At 50.0% G+C, this 16,467-nt stretch overlaps 1 protein-coding gene across 1 annotated transcript in view; it reads left to right on the top strand.

The window, feature by feature from the left end:
* fstl5 (follistatin-like 5) overlaps positions 1-16,467 on the top strand; it is a 166,202-nt gene that overhangs the window by 120,044 nt on the left and 29,691 nt on the right. The window contains exons 7-10 of the mRNA XM_056277907.1: positions 705-731; positions 909-1,027; positions 10,967-11,116; positions 14,535-14,642. Coding sequence (XP_056133882.1) covers positions 705-731; positions 909-1,027; positions 10,967-11,116; positions 14,535-14,642 — 404 coding nt within the window. The remainder of the gene's footprint in view (positions 1-704; positions 732-908; positions 1,028-10,966; positions 11,117-14,534; positions 14,643-16,467) is intronic.

The following is a 16,467-nucleotide window of genomic DNA, read 5'->3' as shown; positions in this document are numbered from 1 at the left end:
GAAAAATAACCTCGTTTTCTACGTTACATCTTTCTTTACGCTGCCATTAATCAGCGCACCATTTCGGGCCGTGCATGTCTCCTGTGAGAGCACGGGCCTTAATGGTGGCAGAATGTTTTTCGGGTCCCCGTTAAAAACACCCGTGGCGTCTACGTGGCCGCCATTCCAAAATTCCCCCCCGTCATTAGCCACCTCTAAGTGATTTTAATGAGAAATTACCACAGGTTGATGAGCCAGAGCCGGTTTTACTGCTGATGATGGGGCTCACTAATCCTTCCTAATGACTTATGATAGTCATCTGAGACCGACACCCCCGCAGTGCTCATGGCCGCCCAAGACAAGCGCTACCTGCTGTTAATCCAGAAGAACACCGTGGACGGGTATTTACCTGGCGTCTGAGATTTGACGGGATTTTCTTTGTTTGGCCGTTTGGCTGAGTGCCACAGAAGTTCAGAGTTTGTTCTCCGCACTTCCCTCTCTGGTGTTTGGTATCAAATTATTTCCAAGCAGAGGACTCTATTGATTGTTATTTGCGGCAAGTGTCGGGGAGCCAGACTCCATAAAACATTCATGTGCTTTGTTTTGTCCTGCTGCTGACAGGTGTTAGTGTTGGGGTGTGAGCCCTCACAAAGGGACCCTATTGATTCCTGCATTTATTTTCAACTCTGCTTTTTCTTCTCTCTCTCTCTCCTTTTCCCTCGCAGTAGCAAACATTTTGTGGAGGGAGGAAGGTACGTCTCACCGCCTGTGCATTAGCATCATCGAGTGTAACACTGCAGCGTAACCACTCCGCCGGTTTCTGACAGTTTCAGTGTGGTTTGATGGGCTTTTTATCATTTGGATTGTACACCATCCTGTCTCGAACCCCTTGCCGAAAGGTAATCTGACTGTCCCCCCCCCCCCCCCAGGTCTTGGGATCGGGAACATGTTTTACGTGTTCTATGACGACGGCGTCAAAGTCATCCAGCCGGTTGCGTGTGAGATCCAGAGACACATCAAACCCAGTGAGAAGCTGCTGGGCCTACAGGTGGGTGACCTGACAGAAGATCGATTCCGTCCCGCCGACTCAAGTCTAGTTTGTTTGTATTGTCCTGAATAACAGTTGAGCCTCACAGAGATTGACGTTCCCATTACACTCTACAGAGGAGGGACACAGACTAAAGGAAAACGTACGGTGCCACCTAACCTTAGATGCCCAGCTAAAGGCTGTCTCTGGGGTTCTGTACAGCCTGGGTCTTATTTTCATAGTTTTTCCATCACACATATCAGTTATGATGTCATTTTACTCCCCAGCTTCATTCAGTAGATGTTGGACATGGACCACCGCTGGACTCTGCTTTACAGCACTGTCTTATGGGACACCTGGACAGGAGTGTTTAAACAACACCCCCCCCCAGTGTGTCAGTCAGACTGTGTCCATGACTGTCCATCATCTATGGTGCTGGCCAGCTAGTTTAAGGATGTTACTACTGCCTATGGTAAGTATAGGCTGCCACTTCCTGCAGGCTGAACCAGGAAGTAGATCAGCAATGTCCTCCACCATTGGTCATACTGGGCATCTTACATCATAACTTTTAACCTTCACTTCCACATACCTGGTTTAGATAACAGGGTAAAATTGGACTTGTTGAAACATGTCTGCAACTCCTGTCCAGGTGTCCAATAAGACACCGCTGTAAAGCTGAGTCCAGCGGTGGTCCATGTCCAACATCTACTGAATGAAGATGGGGAGTAAAATGACATCATAACTGATATGGATGATGGAAAAACTATGATAATAAGACCCAGGTTGTAATGAAATAAAAATATCCTTAAAATCTTCACTTATCTCATCAGTAGTATTATGGTTCCTCACTGATTTTTGATCTCAGTTGAGCTCAATCATCATCATCATCATTATTATTATTATTATTATTATTCAACAGGTGGTGGTGCATACTGTGGTAATTGAAGCTAACTAACACTGCTGTGTTGTGTGATGGATGCTCAGTCTGATAGTTTTACTTTTTAACGTCCTTATTGATTCTTTTGAAGGCCATGAGGAATTTGGTAGAGAGCCAAGTTTACTGAATGGATTTATTTTTGAATAGTTCAAACAAGACTAAATTAAATGAAGTGGGATTAGATTAATTACCACTTCCGGTGTGGAAGGATGGCGGTGCGAATTCACATTTGCGGCTGCCTCTCCCAGTACCGTCGGTGCAGTGTCTTTGTTCACGTCTGCGTCTGGGTTTTTGTCTTCGTTTGCTGGCTGGGAGAGCTGGCGCTGGTCTGCTTGGTCTGCTGCACTGTGGGCCCAGGGAACACGGCCCTGCCCGGAGCTGCACCCGAGGACGTAACACCAAGGGCAGTCTGACAGGATGCGTAAGCGGGGCAGGCTAAGCTAACTGCTAGCCCATGCAGACCGGCAGTTCCGATAACACCGAGGGCGGTCTGGCGGCGGCGTCACCTGGTGTTGACTGTGGTGTTTTTGACGTCGTCATGAGGAGTGCGGGGAGGTGTGTCGAGGGTGTCTGGCTGGGAGAGCTGGCGCTGGATTGGCTGGGAGGGCTTGATCTGCTTCGTCCGGTTGCCACAGGGACCACGGCCTCTGCCTGGAGCTGCACCCGAGGAGGAAACGCGGAGGGCGGTCTAACAGGATGCGGAAGCGGGGCAGGCTAAGCTAACTGCTAGCCCATGCAGACCGGCAGTTCCAACAGTCATCCTGGCTGGTGTTTGTTCCCTTGGACAGTGATTTTTTTTTCGTGTGTGTGTGTGTTAGTTTGGATATGTGTGTTAGTTTGGATATGTGTGTTAGTTTGGATATGTGTGTTAGTTTGGATATGTGTGTTAGTTTGGATATGTGTGTTAGTTTGGATATGTGTGTTAGTTTGGATATGTGTGTTCTTGTAGTTGTTGGATGTGTTTGTGTCTTTGTGTTGTACTGCTGTGGGCTGGGGGAAACGGCATTTTGTTTCATTTCATGTATGTAAGTACATGAAATGGAACAAAGTGTTCCTGATTCCTGATTCCTAAATTAGATGAAACCTCGATGATCATAGGGATTGATGTAGCCGAAGAAAAATAGAGCTACACACGGCAGTAGAGCTGCACACGGCAGTAGAGCTGCACACGGCAGTAGAGCTACACACAGGAGTAGAGCTGCACACTGCAGTAGAGCTGCACACGGCAGTAGAGCTACACACAGCAGTAGAGCTACACACAGCAGTAGAGCTGCATACTGCAGTAGAGCTACGCACGGCAGTAGAGGTGCACACGGCAGTAGAGCTACACACGGCAGTAGAGCTACACACGGCAGTAGAGCTGCATACTGCTGTAGAGCTACACACGGCTGTAGAGCTACACACGGCAGTAGAGCTTCACACGGCAGTAGAGCTGCACACGGCAGTAGAGCTACACACGGCAGTAGAGCTGCACACGGCAGTAGAGCTTCACACGGCAGTAGAGCTGCACATGGCAGTAGAGCTACACATGGCAGTAGAGCTACACACGGCAGTAGAGCTGCACACGGCAGTAGAGCTACACACGGCAGTAGAGCTGCACACGGCAGTAGAGCTACACACGGCAGTAGAGCTGCACATGGCAGTAGAGCTACACACGGCAGTAGAGCTACACACGAGTAGAGCTGCACACTGCAGTAGAGCTGCACACAGCAGTAGAGCTACACACAGCAGTAGAGCTGCATACTGCAGTAGAGCTACGCACGGCAGTAGAGGTGCACACGGCAGTAGAGCTACGCACGGCAGTAGAGGTGCACACGGCAGTAGAGCTACACACGGCAGTAGAGCTACACACAGCAGTAGAGCTGCATACTGCAGTAGAGCTACACACGGCAGTAGAGCTACACACGGCAGTAGAGCTACACACAGCAGTAGAGCTGCATACTGCAGTAGAGCTACACACGGCAGTAGAGCTACACACGGCAGTAGAGCTACACACGGCAGTAGAGCTTCACACGGCAGTAGAGCTGCACACGGCAGTAGAGCTGCACACGGCAGTAGAGCTTCACACGGCAGTAGAGCTGCACACGGCAGTAGAGCTACACACGGCAGTAGAGCTACACACGAGTAGAGCTGCACACTGCAGTAGAGCTGCACACGGCAGTAGAGCTACACACGGCAGTAGAGCTACACACAGGAGTAGAGCTGCACACTGCAGTAGAGCTACACACAGCAGTAGAGCTACACACGGCAGTAGAGCTACACACAGCAGTAGAGCTGCACACAGCAGCAGAGCAAGGGAGGGTGTTAAACAGGAAGCAGCTGACACATCGTCGCCAGAGGTATGATGGGTAAAAAGGATGTGGAGGAATTGGACTATAAATCCTCCCCACCACCACCACCAGTCTGGAACAGCAGAAGTAAGATGCATGGCTGATGGGAACTGGTGATGATGGAGTCAGCATCTTCACTTTCTTTGAGAAGAAAGCTTGGATTCCTGCTAAGCGCTGGCTTTGCCGGCCTGGCCTGTCTCTCTCTCGTCTTGTGTGTCAGAAGATCCTCCATTGTGTCCTGCAGAGAAAAGATGGCGTCGTGTTTCCAGTGTTCAAAATCCAAAACGCTGAAGAGTCTTTCAGGAAGATTTAATCTGCCATCTAGCCACGAGGCACTGTGTGTGTAGTGTGTACCGTGTGTGTAGTGTGTGTAGTGTGTATCGTGTGTGTAGCGTGTATCGTGTGTGTATGTGTGTAGCGTGTGTGTGTGTGTGTGTGTGTAATTCTCTGTGGAGGGGTTTGTTTTAAATGGTGAAATATTCTTTCTTCCTCTGTTTTTCCATCTACTTACCTTTTTTTGTTTTGCTCTATAAATATCATCCATTATTCACGCCGCTTATCCGTATTTGGGTCACGGGGATGCTGGAGCCTATCCCAGCAGTCATTGGGTGGCAGACGGGGAGACACCCTGGACAGGCCGCCCACACAGACATGGGGCGAACATGCAGACTACACACAGAGGACAACCTGGGACAACCCCCGAGGTTGGACTACCCCGGGGTTCAGACCCAGGACCTTCCTGTTGTGAGGCAGCTGCGCTAACCACTGCACGCACCACTGTGCCGCCCATTTTTTTGGGAGGGGGATTTTCCCCCTTTTTCTCCCCAAATGTATCCGGCCAATCACCCCACTCTTCCGAGCCGTCCCGGTCTCTGCTCCACCCCTCTGCCGATCCGGGGAGGGCTGCAGACTACCACATGCCTCCTCCATACATGTGGAGTCACCAGCCGCTTCTTTTCACCTGACAGTGAGGAGTTTCACCAGGGGGACGTAGCACGTGGGAGGATCACGCTATTCCCCCCAGTTCCCCCTACCCCCCGAACAGGCACCCCAACTGACCAGAGGAGGCGCTAGTGCAGCGACCAGGACACATACTCACATCCAGCTTCCCACCCGCAGACACGGCCAATTGTGTCTGTACAGACGCCCGACCAAGCCGGAGGTAACATGGGGATTCGAACCGGCGATCCCTACCACCCATTGGCTGATATAGTGAGGAATTAAAATGCCCTGTGCCATACCCCTTTTGCCAGGAAACTCCAACCACACAGTCCGACCACCTCTGACAGCCTCCCTGGTTTGGCTATTCATGGATTAGCCGTTGTCTTTAATAAGCCAGCCACGGAACGATCAGCATATTCACTGTAATCACATGCGTGTGATTGGAATCCTGTAGACGATATGTGGACATGCACATGGTGGGGAGAATGTTGAATTTCTGGGTGGAGGACAACGTGTTGTGTCAGAATCCAGAGTCACGGTCCAGAGTCCAGTCTCAGCCACACAGAGCAAGAGACCGCAGACCGGAACAGCCAGGGCTTCAACCCCCCGGGGAGACTGGCCAGCTGCTCCCAGCTCAGGAACCGGGAACCATTTATTTGTCATTTCATCTCAGGTACGACGCACACCAAAGAAACAAAATTCTGTTTGCCCCAGCCCACAGCTGTGCAACACGAAACACAGAGAATAACACAAAAAAAGAAAACACAAACCGTTAACAACACGGTCCACCCAGTGCAACACAGTCCAAAAACTCCACCGTCCACAGAACCAACGCCAGCCAGGCTGACTGTCGGGCCTGCCGGTCTGCGTGGGCTAGCAGTTAGCTTAGCCCGCCCCGCTTCCACATCCTGTCAGACCGCCCTCGGTGTTTCCTCTTCAGGCCCAGCTCCAGGCAGGGCCGTGGTCCCCGGGCCCATCAGATGCAGCAGACCAGGCTCTCCCAGCCGATCCAGCGCCAGCTCTCCTGCCAGAGACCTTCGACACACCTCCCCGCACTCCACACGACGACACAAACGGCGACAAAAACACCACACAGTCGACGCCAGGCGAGGCCGCCAACAGACCGTCTCGGTGTTTCCTCTCGTGCAGGACCGTGGGCTAGCAGTTAGCTTAGCCTGGCCCCGCTTCCGCGTCCTGGCAGACCGCCGTCGGTGTTTCCTCCTCGGGCCCGCAGGACGCAGCAGACCGAGCTCTCTCAGCTGATCCAGCGCCAGCTCTCCCAGCCAAGCGAAATCCACCATCGGGATAAAAACTTCACACGACGACACAAACTCAGACGTGGACAAGGATGCTGCGTAATCAGTGCTGGGTGAGGCCGCTGCCAACGCGAGTCCACGCCGCCGAGTTCCCATCCAACACATAGATGGGAAGTTGCACTGATGAGACCTGCAGGGCAACACAGAGACAAACAAGGGGAAACACCCTCACCTCTCGTAGGCGGTGTGTTGCCGGGCTCTCAGGTCCCGGAGGATTCTTCACCACCAGCCGCCTGACCCAACCGCCGATCAACACCGACGCTTTGCAGGCTGGCAGATATTCACAGCAGGTTGCCGGTAGACAGCCGTTATATCAACACGTGTGCTTACATGCAGGCCTTCCTCCCGGTTGGGGGACGGGATGCAGATTGGACCGTCGTTACATCCTTAAAGCGCCGCCACGAATGCAGAAGTAGCGGCAACACGTTTCCTCTGAGGAATTTGTGTCCCACGTCAGGGTATCAATCACCGCTGACGCCGGCTTGGGAGAACGGTGTGTGTGTGTGTGTGTGTGTGTGTGTGTGTGTGTGTGTGTGTGTGTGAACACACGTGCTCAGATCTCGACCCGCTCCCAGAATGCCATTCATATTCCGTCTGGGTCTCAGATGAGCTTTGATTGATCTGTTTATGGTGATGGACGAGGCAATCCATTATTCTTAACTGCCACGCGGAGTGTTTAACTGGGATCCACGCACTATCAGGGAAGACACAGACGCACAAGGTGCAACAACAACAACACAAATCTCTGCTTCGCAAACGTTTGGCCGTGCAAGGACAAAGAGCATTTCAGTTATTTGTTTATTTCTCTTTTTGTTCTTCACACCGAGCTCTGAGAAATCCTTCGTCCAGGTGTAAAAGTGTGGGATCACAGATGCCAGGTTGTGTTGTCGGTGCTGTATGAATGATTCCATATCTGCTTGCTGATATGTGTTAGTGATGGGTTTTTATATGTTATATATAAATATCTTTTATATATTTGGCATCGTCTTTGTTTTAACCCTGAGAGATGAGCTCCCTCTCAATAAGTCCCAGAATCTGAGGTCGACACGCTTGTGTGACAAAACGAGACCGGTTAGCAGTAGAACCAGAACCAGAATCGGAATCAGAACACTTTATATTTGTCCCCGAGGGGAAATTGAGTAGGACGCCTTCTGTACTGCTGCTAGTACAGTATGTTCCTCCAGAAGTATTTTACTTCATCTGCAGCTCTCCCCTCTCAATATTTAATGTCAGGTTTAGGACCCCCCCCCCCCCAAAAAAAAGCAAGGCGTTTAAAAAATGAAAGCGTTTTTGAACGGGGAGCACCTGATGTGCAGCCGGGGAGGCGGAGGAGAGGGGGGTTGTGTTCCGGTTTACCGCTCAGTTTTTCTTTCAAAGAATCACCGCTACGCTTTCCTTTCGCCGTTGTTTTGTTTGTTTTGTTTGTTTGTTTTGTCCCCAAAACACCACCGAGGCTGTCTGACAAATATATTGGCACTGCAAATCAGCAGGTGGCTTAACGGGGACGGATCAGAAACAGCAGCAGTCTGCAAACAGCTCTCCAAATGTGTTTATTCACCGTGTTTAAGTGTCGGAGCTGCAGCTAATTTATCTTCAGCCTCCGTTTGTGGGGAGAGATGGAGGCTGCAGGGCGAGCGGCGGGCCTCATGTGCATCGCTGTGCCGTTGAGGTGCAGGTTGGCTGTTTAGTGAAATATATATATATATATATATATATATATATATATATATATATATATATATATATATATATATATACATCCATCCATTATCCAAACCGCTTATCCTGCTCTCAGGGATGCTGGAGCCTATCCCAGCAGTCATTGGGCAGCAGGCGGGGAGACACCCTGGACAGGCCACCAGGCCATCACAGGGCCCACACACACACTCACACACACACACACACACACACACACACACACACACACACACACACACACTCACACACTCATTCCTAGGGACAATTTTAGTACGGCCGAGTCACCTGACCAACATGTGTTTGGACTGTGGGAGGAAACCGGAGCCCCCGGAGGAAACCCACACAGACAAGGGGAGAACATGCAAACTCCACACAGAGGACGACCCAGGACGACCCCCGAGGTTGGACTACCCTGGGGGCTCGAACCCAGAACCTTCTTGCTGTGAGGCGACCGCGCTAACCCCTGCGCCACCGTGCCGCCATATATATATAAAATCCAGTGAGCCAAGTAAATTCTTTATGAGACAATACAAGCCTGTTTGATGCCATAAGCATCATCAGCTGTCAATCTGGTCAATGTCGATTGACAGCTGATGGTTGCTTATGGCATGAAACAGGCTTGTACTGTCTCATAAAGAATTTACTTGGCTCACTGGATTATTTTGCTCCTTATTTGTTGAGCACTTTCCCTACCGCTGAGTGTTTCTTTAAACAAAGTTTTATATATATATATATACACTCACCGGCCACTTTATTAGGCACACCTGTCCAACTGCTCGTTAACGCAAATTTCTAATCAGCCAATCACATGGCAGCAACTCAATGCATTTAGGCATGTAGACATGGTCAAGACGATCTGCTGCAGTTCAAACCGAGCATCAGAATGGGGAAGAAAGGTGATTTAAGTGACTTTGAACGTGGCATGGTTGTTGGTGCCAGACGGGCTGGTCTGAATATTTCAGAAATTGCTGATCTACTGGGATTTTCACGCACAACCATCTCTAGGGTTTACAGAGAATGGTCCGAAAAAGAGAAAATATCCAGTGAGCGGCAGTTCTGTGGGCGAAAATGCCTTGTTGATGCCAGAGGTCAGAGGAGAATGGCCAGACTGGTTCCAGCTGATAGAAAGGCAACAGTAACTCAAATAACCACTCATTACAACCGAGGTATGCAGAAGAGCATCTCTGAACGCACAACACGTCGAACCTTGAGGCAGATGTGCTACAGCAGCAGAAGACCACACCGGGTGCCACTCCTGTCAGCTAAGAACAGGAAACTGGGGCTACAATTCGCACAGGCTCACCAAAATTGTACAATAGAAGATTGGAAAAACGTTGCCTGGTCTGATGAGTCTCGATTTCTGCTGCGACATTCGGATGGTAGGGTCAGAATTTGGCGTCAACAACATGAAAGCATGGATCCATCCTGCCTTGTATCAACGGTTCAGGCTGGTGGTGGTGGTGGTGTAATGGTGTGGGGGATATTTTCTTGGCACACTTTGAGCCCCTTAGTACCAATTGAGCATCGTGTCAACGCCACAGCCTACCTGAGTATTGTTGCTGACCATGTCCATCCCTTTATGACCACAGTGTTCCCATCTTCTGATGGCTACTTCCAGCAGGATAACGCGCCATGTCATAAAGCTCGAATCATCTCAGACTGGTTTCTTGAACATGACAATGAGTTCACTGTACTCAAATGGCCTCCACGGTCACCAGATCTCAATCCAATAGAGCACCTTTGGGATGTGGTGGACCGGGAGATTCGCATCATGGATGTGCAGCCGACAAATCTGCAGCAACTGCGTGATGCTATCATGTCAATATGGACCAAACTCTCTGAGGAATGTTTCCAGTACCTTGTTGAATCCATGCCACGAAGGATTAAGGCAGTTCTGAAGGCAAAAGGGGGTCCAACCCGGTACTAGCAAGGTGTACCTAATAAAGTGGCCAGTGAGTGTATATATATATATATATATATATATATATATATATATATGTATATGTATGTACATATGTTTATAATCTCCCTGCTATTGAAATGCTTCCAGTCTCGGGGGTGAAAAGCATTTCAACAGGAGGGAATTAAAACAGCTTTGTACTCCTCAGAAGCCGTCAGTTCATACATTTTTCTACACCCACACAAACACACACACACACACACACACAGCAAGGGGATTACTACTCCATTCACATCCTCAGCTGTGTGTTGGCTGTCGCATTTCTTGCCTCCTTATTTACCGAGAGCCGTCAGCCCGGCGGGGAGACCTCCGTCCGTCCCGCGTCCCTGACAGAAACCAGCGTGAGTGAGTGGGGGCTGATCCAGTTCAGCTCGAACACGCCGTTCATCACGGCCGCGCCTCCACTCCCCGCCGGGTCTGGAACCGGCAACCGGGCTGGAAAAGAGGAGCGAGCCAGAGGCCTGCAGGGCCCGGGGAGGTGGAGGGAGGAAGGCCCGTTAAGAGCTGCCAGGACGCCGCCGCTTGTCCGCCGAGTTCCGGTTTGTGCATTAAAGACGGAGAGCGGAGCAGGACATGTTCCAGAGGTTAATTTACGCACGATGCCCAAGATAAGACAGCGGACATTGGGACAAGGAAAAGACGAGGAGCAGTAAACAACACAGAATAAGAGTCAGGGGGGGAGGGGGTTGTTTGTTAATTAGAAATGTCTCACAGTGATTTGAAATATGATTGGTTAACAAGTGTGTTTCTGTGCTTGTGTGTGTGTGTGCATTGCAGGAGGAGGTATGTCCAATCTTAGCGGGAGAGGCGGTCCAGAGGTGCGTGTGGTCGTCGGCGGTCAACGTGAAGGACAAGTTCATTTACGTGACACAGCCGACGTTGGGCCGCGTGCTCATAGTGGACGTCCAGACACAGAAAGCCGTCCAGGTAATTCTCCAACCGGCAACGAGTTCACCTTTCAGCCTCGCAGCGGACACCGTGAAACGACTCGGCAGTTTCATGAAAACACTTGTGTACGGTGGTGCCATTAAGCGACGTCGTTAAGCGACAAAGCCCAAGGCTGAAAGATTCCTGTCCCTCCGTCTGACATATTTGTCAGAAGTGCCACATCGGTCATCGCGCCGCCACATTGTTGAAGCACAACATACTTCACCAGAGCTGTCAAAAAAATCCTCACTGTGAATTTCTTAGATTGATTTTGCCGAATGAAGGACACGTCCTTTTCCTCGGCCTGCCCCTGACTCTGGATTCTGACACAACACGTCGTCCCCCACCCGGAAATTCAATTATCCCGGGGGGCGGCAGCCTCACACGTGCCTCAGCTTTCATCCAGAGCTGTGATTTTGCTTTCTGTTTGAAGCGGCGGGTATTTTAGGAACGTGAGGACCCAACAGAGTTCTGCCGGAGTCAAAGTGAGCTGCACAGCGGTACCCCACGACCTGCTGTTCTTCTGCTAGAGCATCCAGATAGTCATTACAAAGATCTCGAAAAGATGCTTGTATCCAACACCACACAAACTTGACGTACTTTTATTCGTTTAATATCACTGATGGCTTAATGAGAGATTGATAACGAACAACCAGATAATTAGAATAATAAACATGTAATCACAACGTTCTAAAAATATAATCGGTGCACATCTGAGCCAGCCTGCAGGATCTGGGTCAAACTCCAGCGTATGAAGAACTTTGCCCCCGTGGGAATTATCCTTTGCCCCCGCAGAGCTCCTGTTCTACTGTTCCTTTTATCCATCGCATCCATTATCAGCCCCACCGTGAGACCCCTCATCTTGAACTCCACCATTAAACCCCCCCGCCTGACCCACTTCACACAAACCGTAAGTGACGAGGCCCGGAGCCCTGCAGCCTTGAAACCGCTACGACTTCCCTCCTCACCGTTACTGTCCACATTGATCCGAGAACAATTATTTGCGGAGACGAGAGCTTTGTTACTTCAGCCGTGTTGGTATTCCTGTTCACGTCGATCCAAAACGAGTCTTGTACAACAAACCTACATCTGAAACGCTGCTGAATCGGGGGTCGCTCCGTTGTCCGCCATATCTGTTGAGAAATTTTCAGCTGGCTTGAAATGTATCTCCATGGTAACCACGTAAAGTGGCCATTTTCTTCCAGAATAGTGTCCATTCGTAATAGTGTTGATTCACATTAGATCCTGGCTTTTTTAGCATATATTATGTTATATATATATATATATATATATATATATATATATAAATGTGTATATTTTTTCTTACAACAGGAATGTTATTCTACTATAATAAAAATAGGTACAGTATGAATGTACTATGGCCATAGAAGAGGACCCTGCCTGTCACCCTCAGGTCACACTCTCGCACATAGCGGGTTAAAAAGTGGAGCCAGGGGGCGTCTGGGTAGCGTAGCGGTCTATTCCATTGCCTGCCAACACAGGGATCGCCGGTTCGAATCCCCGTGTTACCTTCGGCTTGGTCAGGCGTCCCTACAGATACAATTGGCCGTGTCTGTGGGTGGGAAGCTCGATGTGGGTATGTGTCCTAGTCGCCACACTAGCGCCTCCTCTGGTCAGCCGGGGCACCTGTTGGGGGGTAGGGGGAACTGGTGGGAATAGCGTGATCCTCCCACGCGCTACGTCCCCCTGGTGAAACTCCTCACTGTCAGGTGAAAAGAAGCGGCTGGTGACTCCACATGTGTCGGAGGAGACGTGGTAGTCTGCAGCCCTCCCCGACTGGCCGAATACAATTGGGGAGAAAAGGGGGGGGGTGGAGCCAGACCCGGCAGTACGTAGCTAATAGGTAATCAATGAAATCTTGAATTCAGTTCTAAAGCAAACCGGTAACCCTTGCAAAGAGTGAGAATTGGAGATGGTATTGGGATAGTATGATCTCTTTTCTTTGACCTGGTTAAAAGTCTAGCTGCAGCATTGTAAACAAGCTGAAGAGATGGATAAAAAAAAATCTCAGTTTTCTTCAAATAGGGCAGAAGAGAACCGAGGCCCTCAGACATTTCACCATGTCGAGAGAGAGCCGACTGACAGGATCTGCTGAAGTGCGATCAGAGCAACTATTTCTCAACGGAGTCGAGCTGTTTTCCCGGGGACATTCTCCCCCCATCACTGCGGTCCCAGTGGACGCCTTCAACATGGCGAGGCTGTTTACGGCTCACCAGAATCCCTCCGCTGCTCAGAGGGAGGTTTTCCAGGTTTCTGTCACGTGCTCATTAATCCACCGCCTGGAGGTTCAGCTTCATCACATTTTATTAGCGGCTGCAAAAATCTCCACCTGAACCAGTCTGCCATCGCAGAGCTGAGAGAATCACGAGGGCTCTCTGTTTCTCAGCCTTCTATTTTCATTTTGAAATACCGACGAGTTACCAATCGACGGGTGTGCGGTTAGTGATATGAGGAGGTGTCTCTGCAGCCTCTTACCAATTTATTTTCCTTTCCGAGAGGCAGATGTGTTGTCAACCTTGCAACCAATTAATTGTGAAATGCACACTTTCATCAGCCACAAGTCTGCAAAATAGCCGAAATGCTTCTTGTGGGTTGGTATCTGACGAATGTGTTGTGGGCACTGAAGTTTCAAGGGCATATTGGCGGAGGATCTCGCCTAATCCTCCTTCAGCAGCAGAGACGGAAAGCAACAACACAAACAAACCTGTTTGGAGATAAGTAAGCATTTAACAGCGACCACGGCGATGTGTTATTGTAATGCTTTATATTTCCAGGTACAATGGCAGTAGGATTTCATAACACAAACAACATGATAGGAGGTCTGCTCGCTGGTTTTGAGGAATCGGAGGCGATACAGAAACACGACAGTTTTCCTGAAAGACAATGATTGATTATTTTTCTCGCAGCATAGGATGGAAAGGCGACTGGACGTGTTGCTTTTCCCTTTTCTGCCCTGTGAGCTCGCTAATTGTCGATCTGCTCTCAAGTGGGCATAATGCCTGCAGAGCACTCCGCCCTCTTATGTGACTCCATCTAGTGTTGTGGGGTAGAATATTGCCGCCCGGTGTCAAAAGAAAGGACAAGGGTTGAAAACAATTACCTCAGTATGGTATGGCAATTTTCTCTGTCACCAATGGATATGACTAATGACTACAGCTCGACACCCAGACACCCCATAAATATCAAGTCCACGTCTCTCCTCGGCCTAGTTAAAAGACCGAGACGTTCATCCGTCAAGCCCACATTGCATTATTCTGCAGGAGATGCAGGACCATCATGCAGTGAGACAAGACATTTTGAAAACATGGTCTTGATTTTCCTTGAGTTTTTGTCGCTGTGATCCTATGGCCTTTAAAGTGTTGTGGTGGTTCAGTTTGCTTTGCCTTCTCGTCCACAGACGGTCAGTACCGACCCATTTCCCGTGAAGCTCCACTATGACAAGTCCCACGACCAGGTTTGGCTGCTGAGCTGGGGCGATATGGAGAAAAACCTCCCGACCCTCCAGGTAACACTGCCTGAACACACTCTCTCACTCACTGACCCTTGTTTAAACATCGAACGAGTAGGATTTAAAAATCAATGTGTCGCCTCATCCAGAAATAATCCCTCTCAATCATCGCTTATGAGCCACTAGACGTGTGTGGTGGTGTCTGTATCTGTATTGTCTTGTTGTTCTTATTTTGCTGTGTACGGGATGTTTCTTGGCGTTAACGTTATGGCAGTGGGACTCTATAAAACCATCGCGACCAGGTGCCAGATCCAGATCGTAAGCACACATCCAAGAGGAAGCTATGACAATGACGGACACAGCACCGAAAGGACGCAAATATAGCGAGGTGAATATAGGAGGAGCTGTGCCCAAAGAGCTAACACTGAGGGCAGTCTGACAGGACACGGAAGCAGGGCAGGCTAAGCTAACCGCTAGCCCATGCGGACCGCAAGTTCCGATAACACCAAGGGCGGTCTGGCGGCAGCCTCACCTGGCGTTGACTGTGTTTTTGGTGTTGTCGTGTGGAGTGCGGGGAGGTGTGTCGAGGGTGTCTGGCTGGGAGAGCTGGCGTTGGATCAACTGGGGGAGCCTGGTCTGCTGCGTCCAGTGGGCCCAAGGACCACGGCCCTGCCCGGAGCTGTGCCCAAGAGGAAGCACCGAGGGCGGTCTGGCGGTAGCCTCACCTGGCGTTGACTGTGTTTTTGGTGTTGTCGTGTGGAGTGCGCGGAGGTGTGTCAAGGGTGTCTGGCTGGATCAACTGGGGGAGCCTGGTCTGCTGCGTCCAGTGGGCCCAAGGACCACGGCCCTGCCCGGAGCTGGGCCCCAAGAGGAAGCACCGAGGGCGGTCTGACAGGATGTGTAATCGGGGCGGGCTAAGCTAACTGCTAGCCCATGCAGACCGGCAGTTCCGACAGTCATCCTGGCTGGCGTTCGTTCTCTTGGACAGTGTTTTTTTTTGTGTGGATATGTTGGATGTGTGTTTTTGTAGTTTGGATATGTGTTTTTGTCTTTGTGTTGCACTGCTGTGGGCTGGGGTAAACAATATTTTGTTTCATTTCATGTACACAAGTGCATGAAATGAAACGACAAATGTTCCTGATTCCTGAGATGCCAAGCGGACAAAGCTCGCCCCAAAACGAGAGTGAATCTGGGGTTGGCTTTCACCCTCTGGCGAGCACTGATGGAGTGGATGGGGGTGAAGGGCGATGCGGAGTAGGCCTGTACACTGGGATGTGTTCTGGAAACTGTGGTCAGGGGGCGTGTCCCTCTGGTGATGCTGAGCCGGGGGGGGGGGGCTTTGAATATTGTGTTTCCAAACCGCAACCGACAAATCCTACTCGTACTATCTTTAATCCTGGATCTCCTGGTTTTACTGGACCAGTGTGTCTCTGGGCAGGTGGTGGTGAGGTGGGTGGTGTCTGAGCTCCATTCAGAGTTAATGAGAGTCTGAAACAAACCATAAAAGCTGTTAGACCCTGAGTTGTACTTATGGATGTAGTGCTATGTGTTGGTAAAGGTCTGCTACCTGTTTGTTCTGTCACATCTGCTGGTTCAACACCACACCTTCACTTCTTCTTCTAGCTCAGCACCACCTGCCTCCCTCTTCCTCATGTGGCTGCTGTTATGAAGATGAAAACACTATGCACCCTGTCATTTTTCCTGGGAAAGTCCTACCAGACACCAACTGTTCACATCACATACTGCCATTTATTTTAGTATTTATGAACTGGATATTTGTGGGTTAGATATTTTTTCCTCTTTTTCCTCACCAAAATACACCAAAGTACACCAAAGTACACCAGCACCGCCAAGTCTCAGATTTTGTTTGCATGAAAATCAG

Source organism: Lampris incognitus, chromosome 1, assembly GCF_029633865.1.
Source record: "Lampris incognitus isolate fLamInc1 chromosome 1, fLamInc1.hap2, whole genome shotgun sequence".
In the NCBI taxonomy this organism is placed as follows: domain Eukaryota; kingdom Metazoa; phylum Chordata; class Actinopteri; order Lampriformes; family Lampridae; genus Lampris; species Lampris incognitus.
The sequence above is the reverse complement of the archived record's forward strand: the minus strand, read 5'-3'. Positions and strand labels throughout refer to the sequence as shown.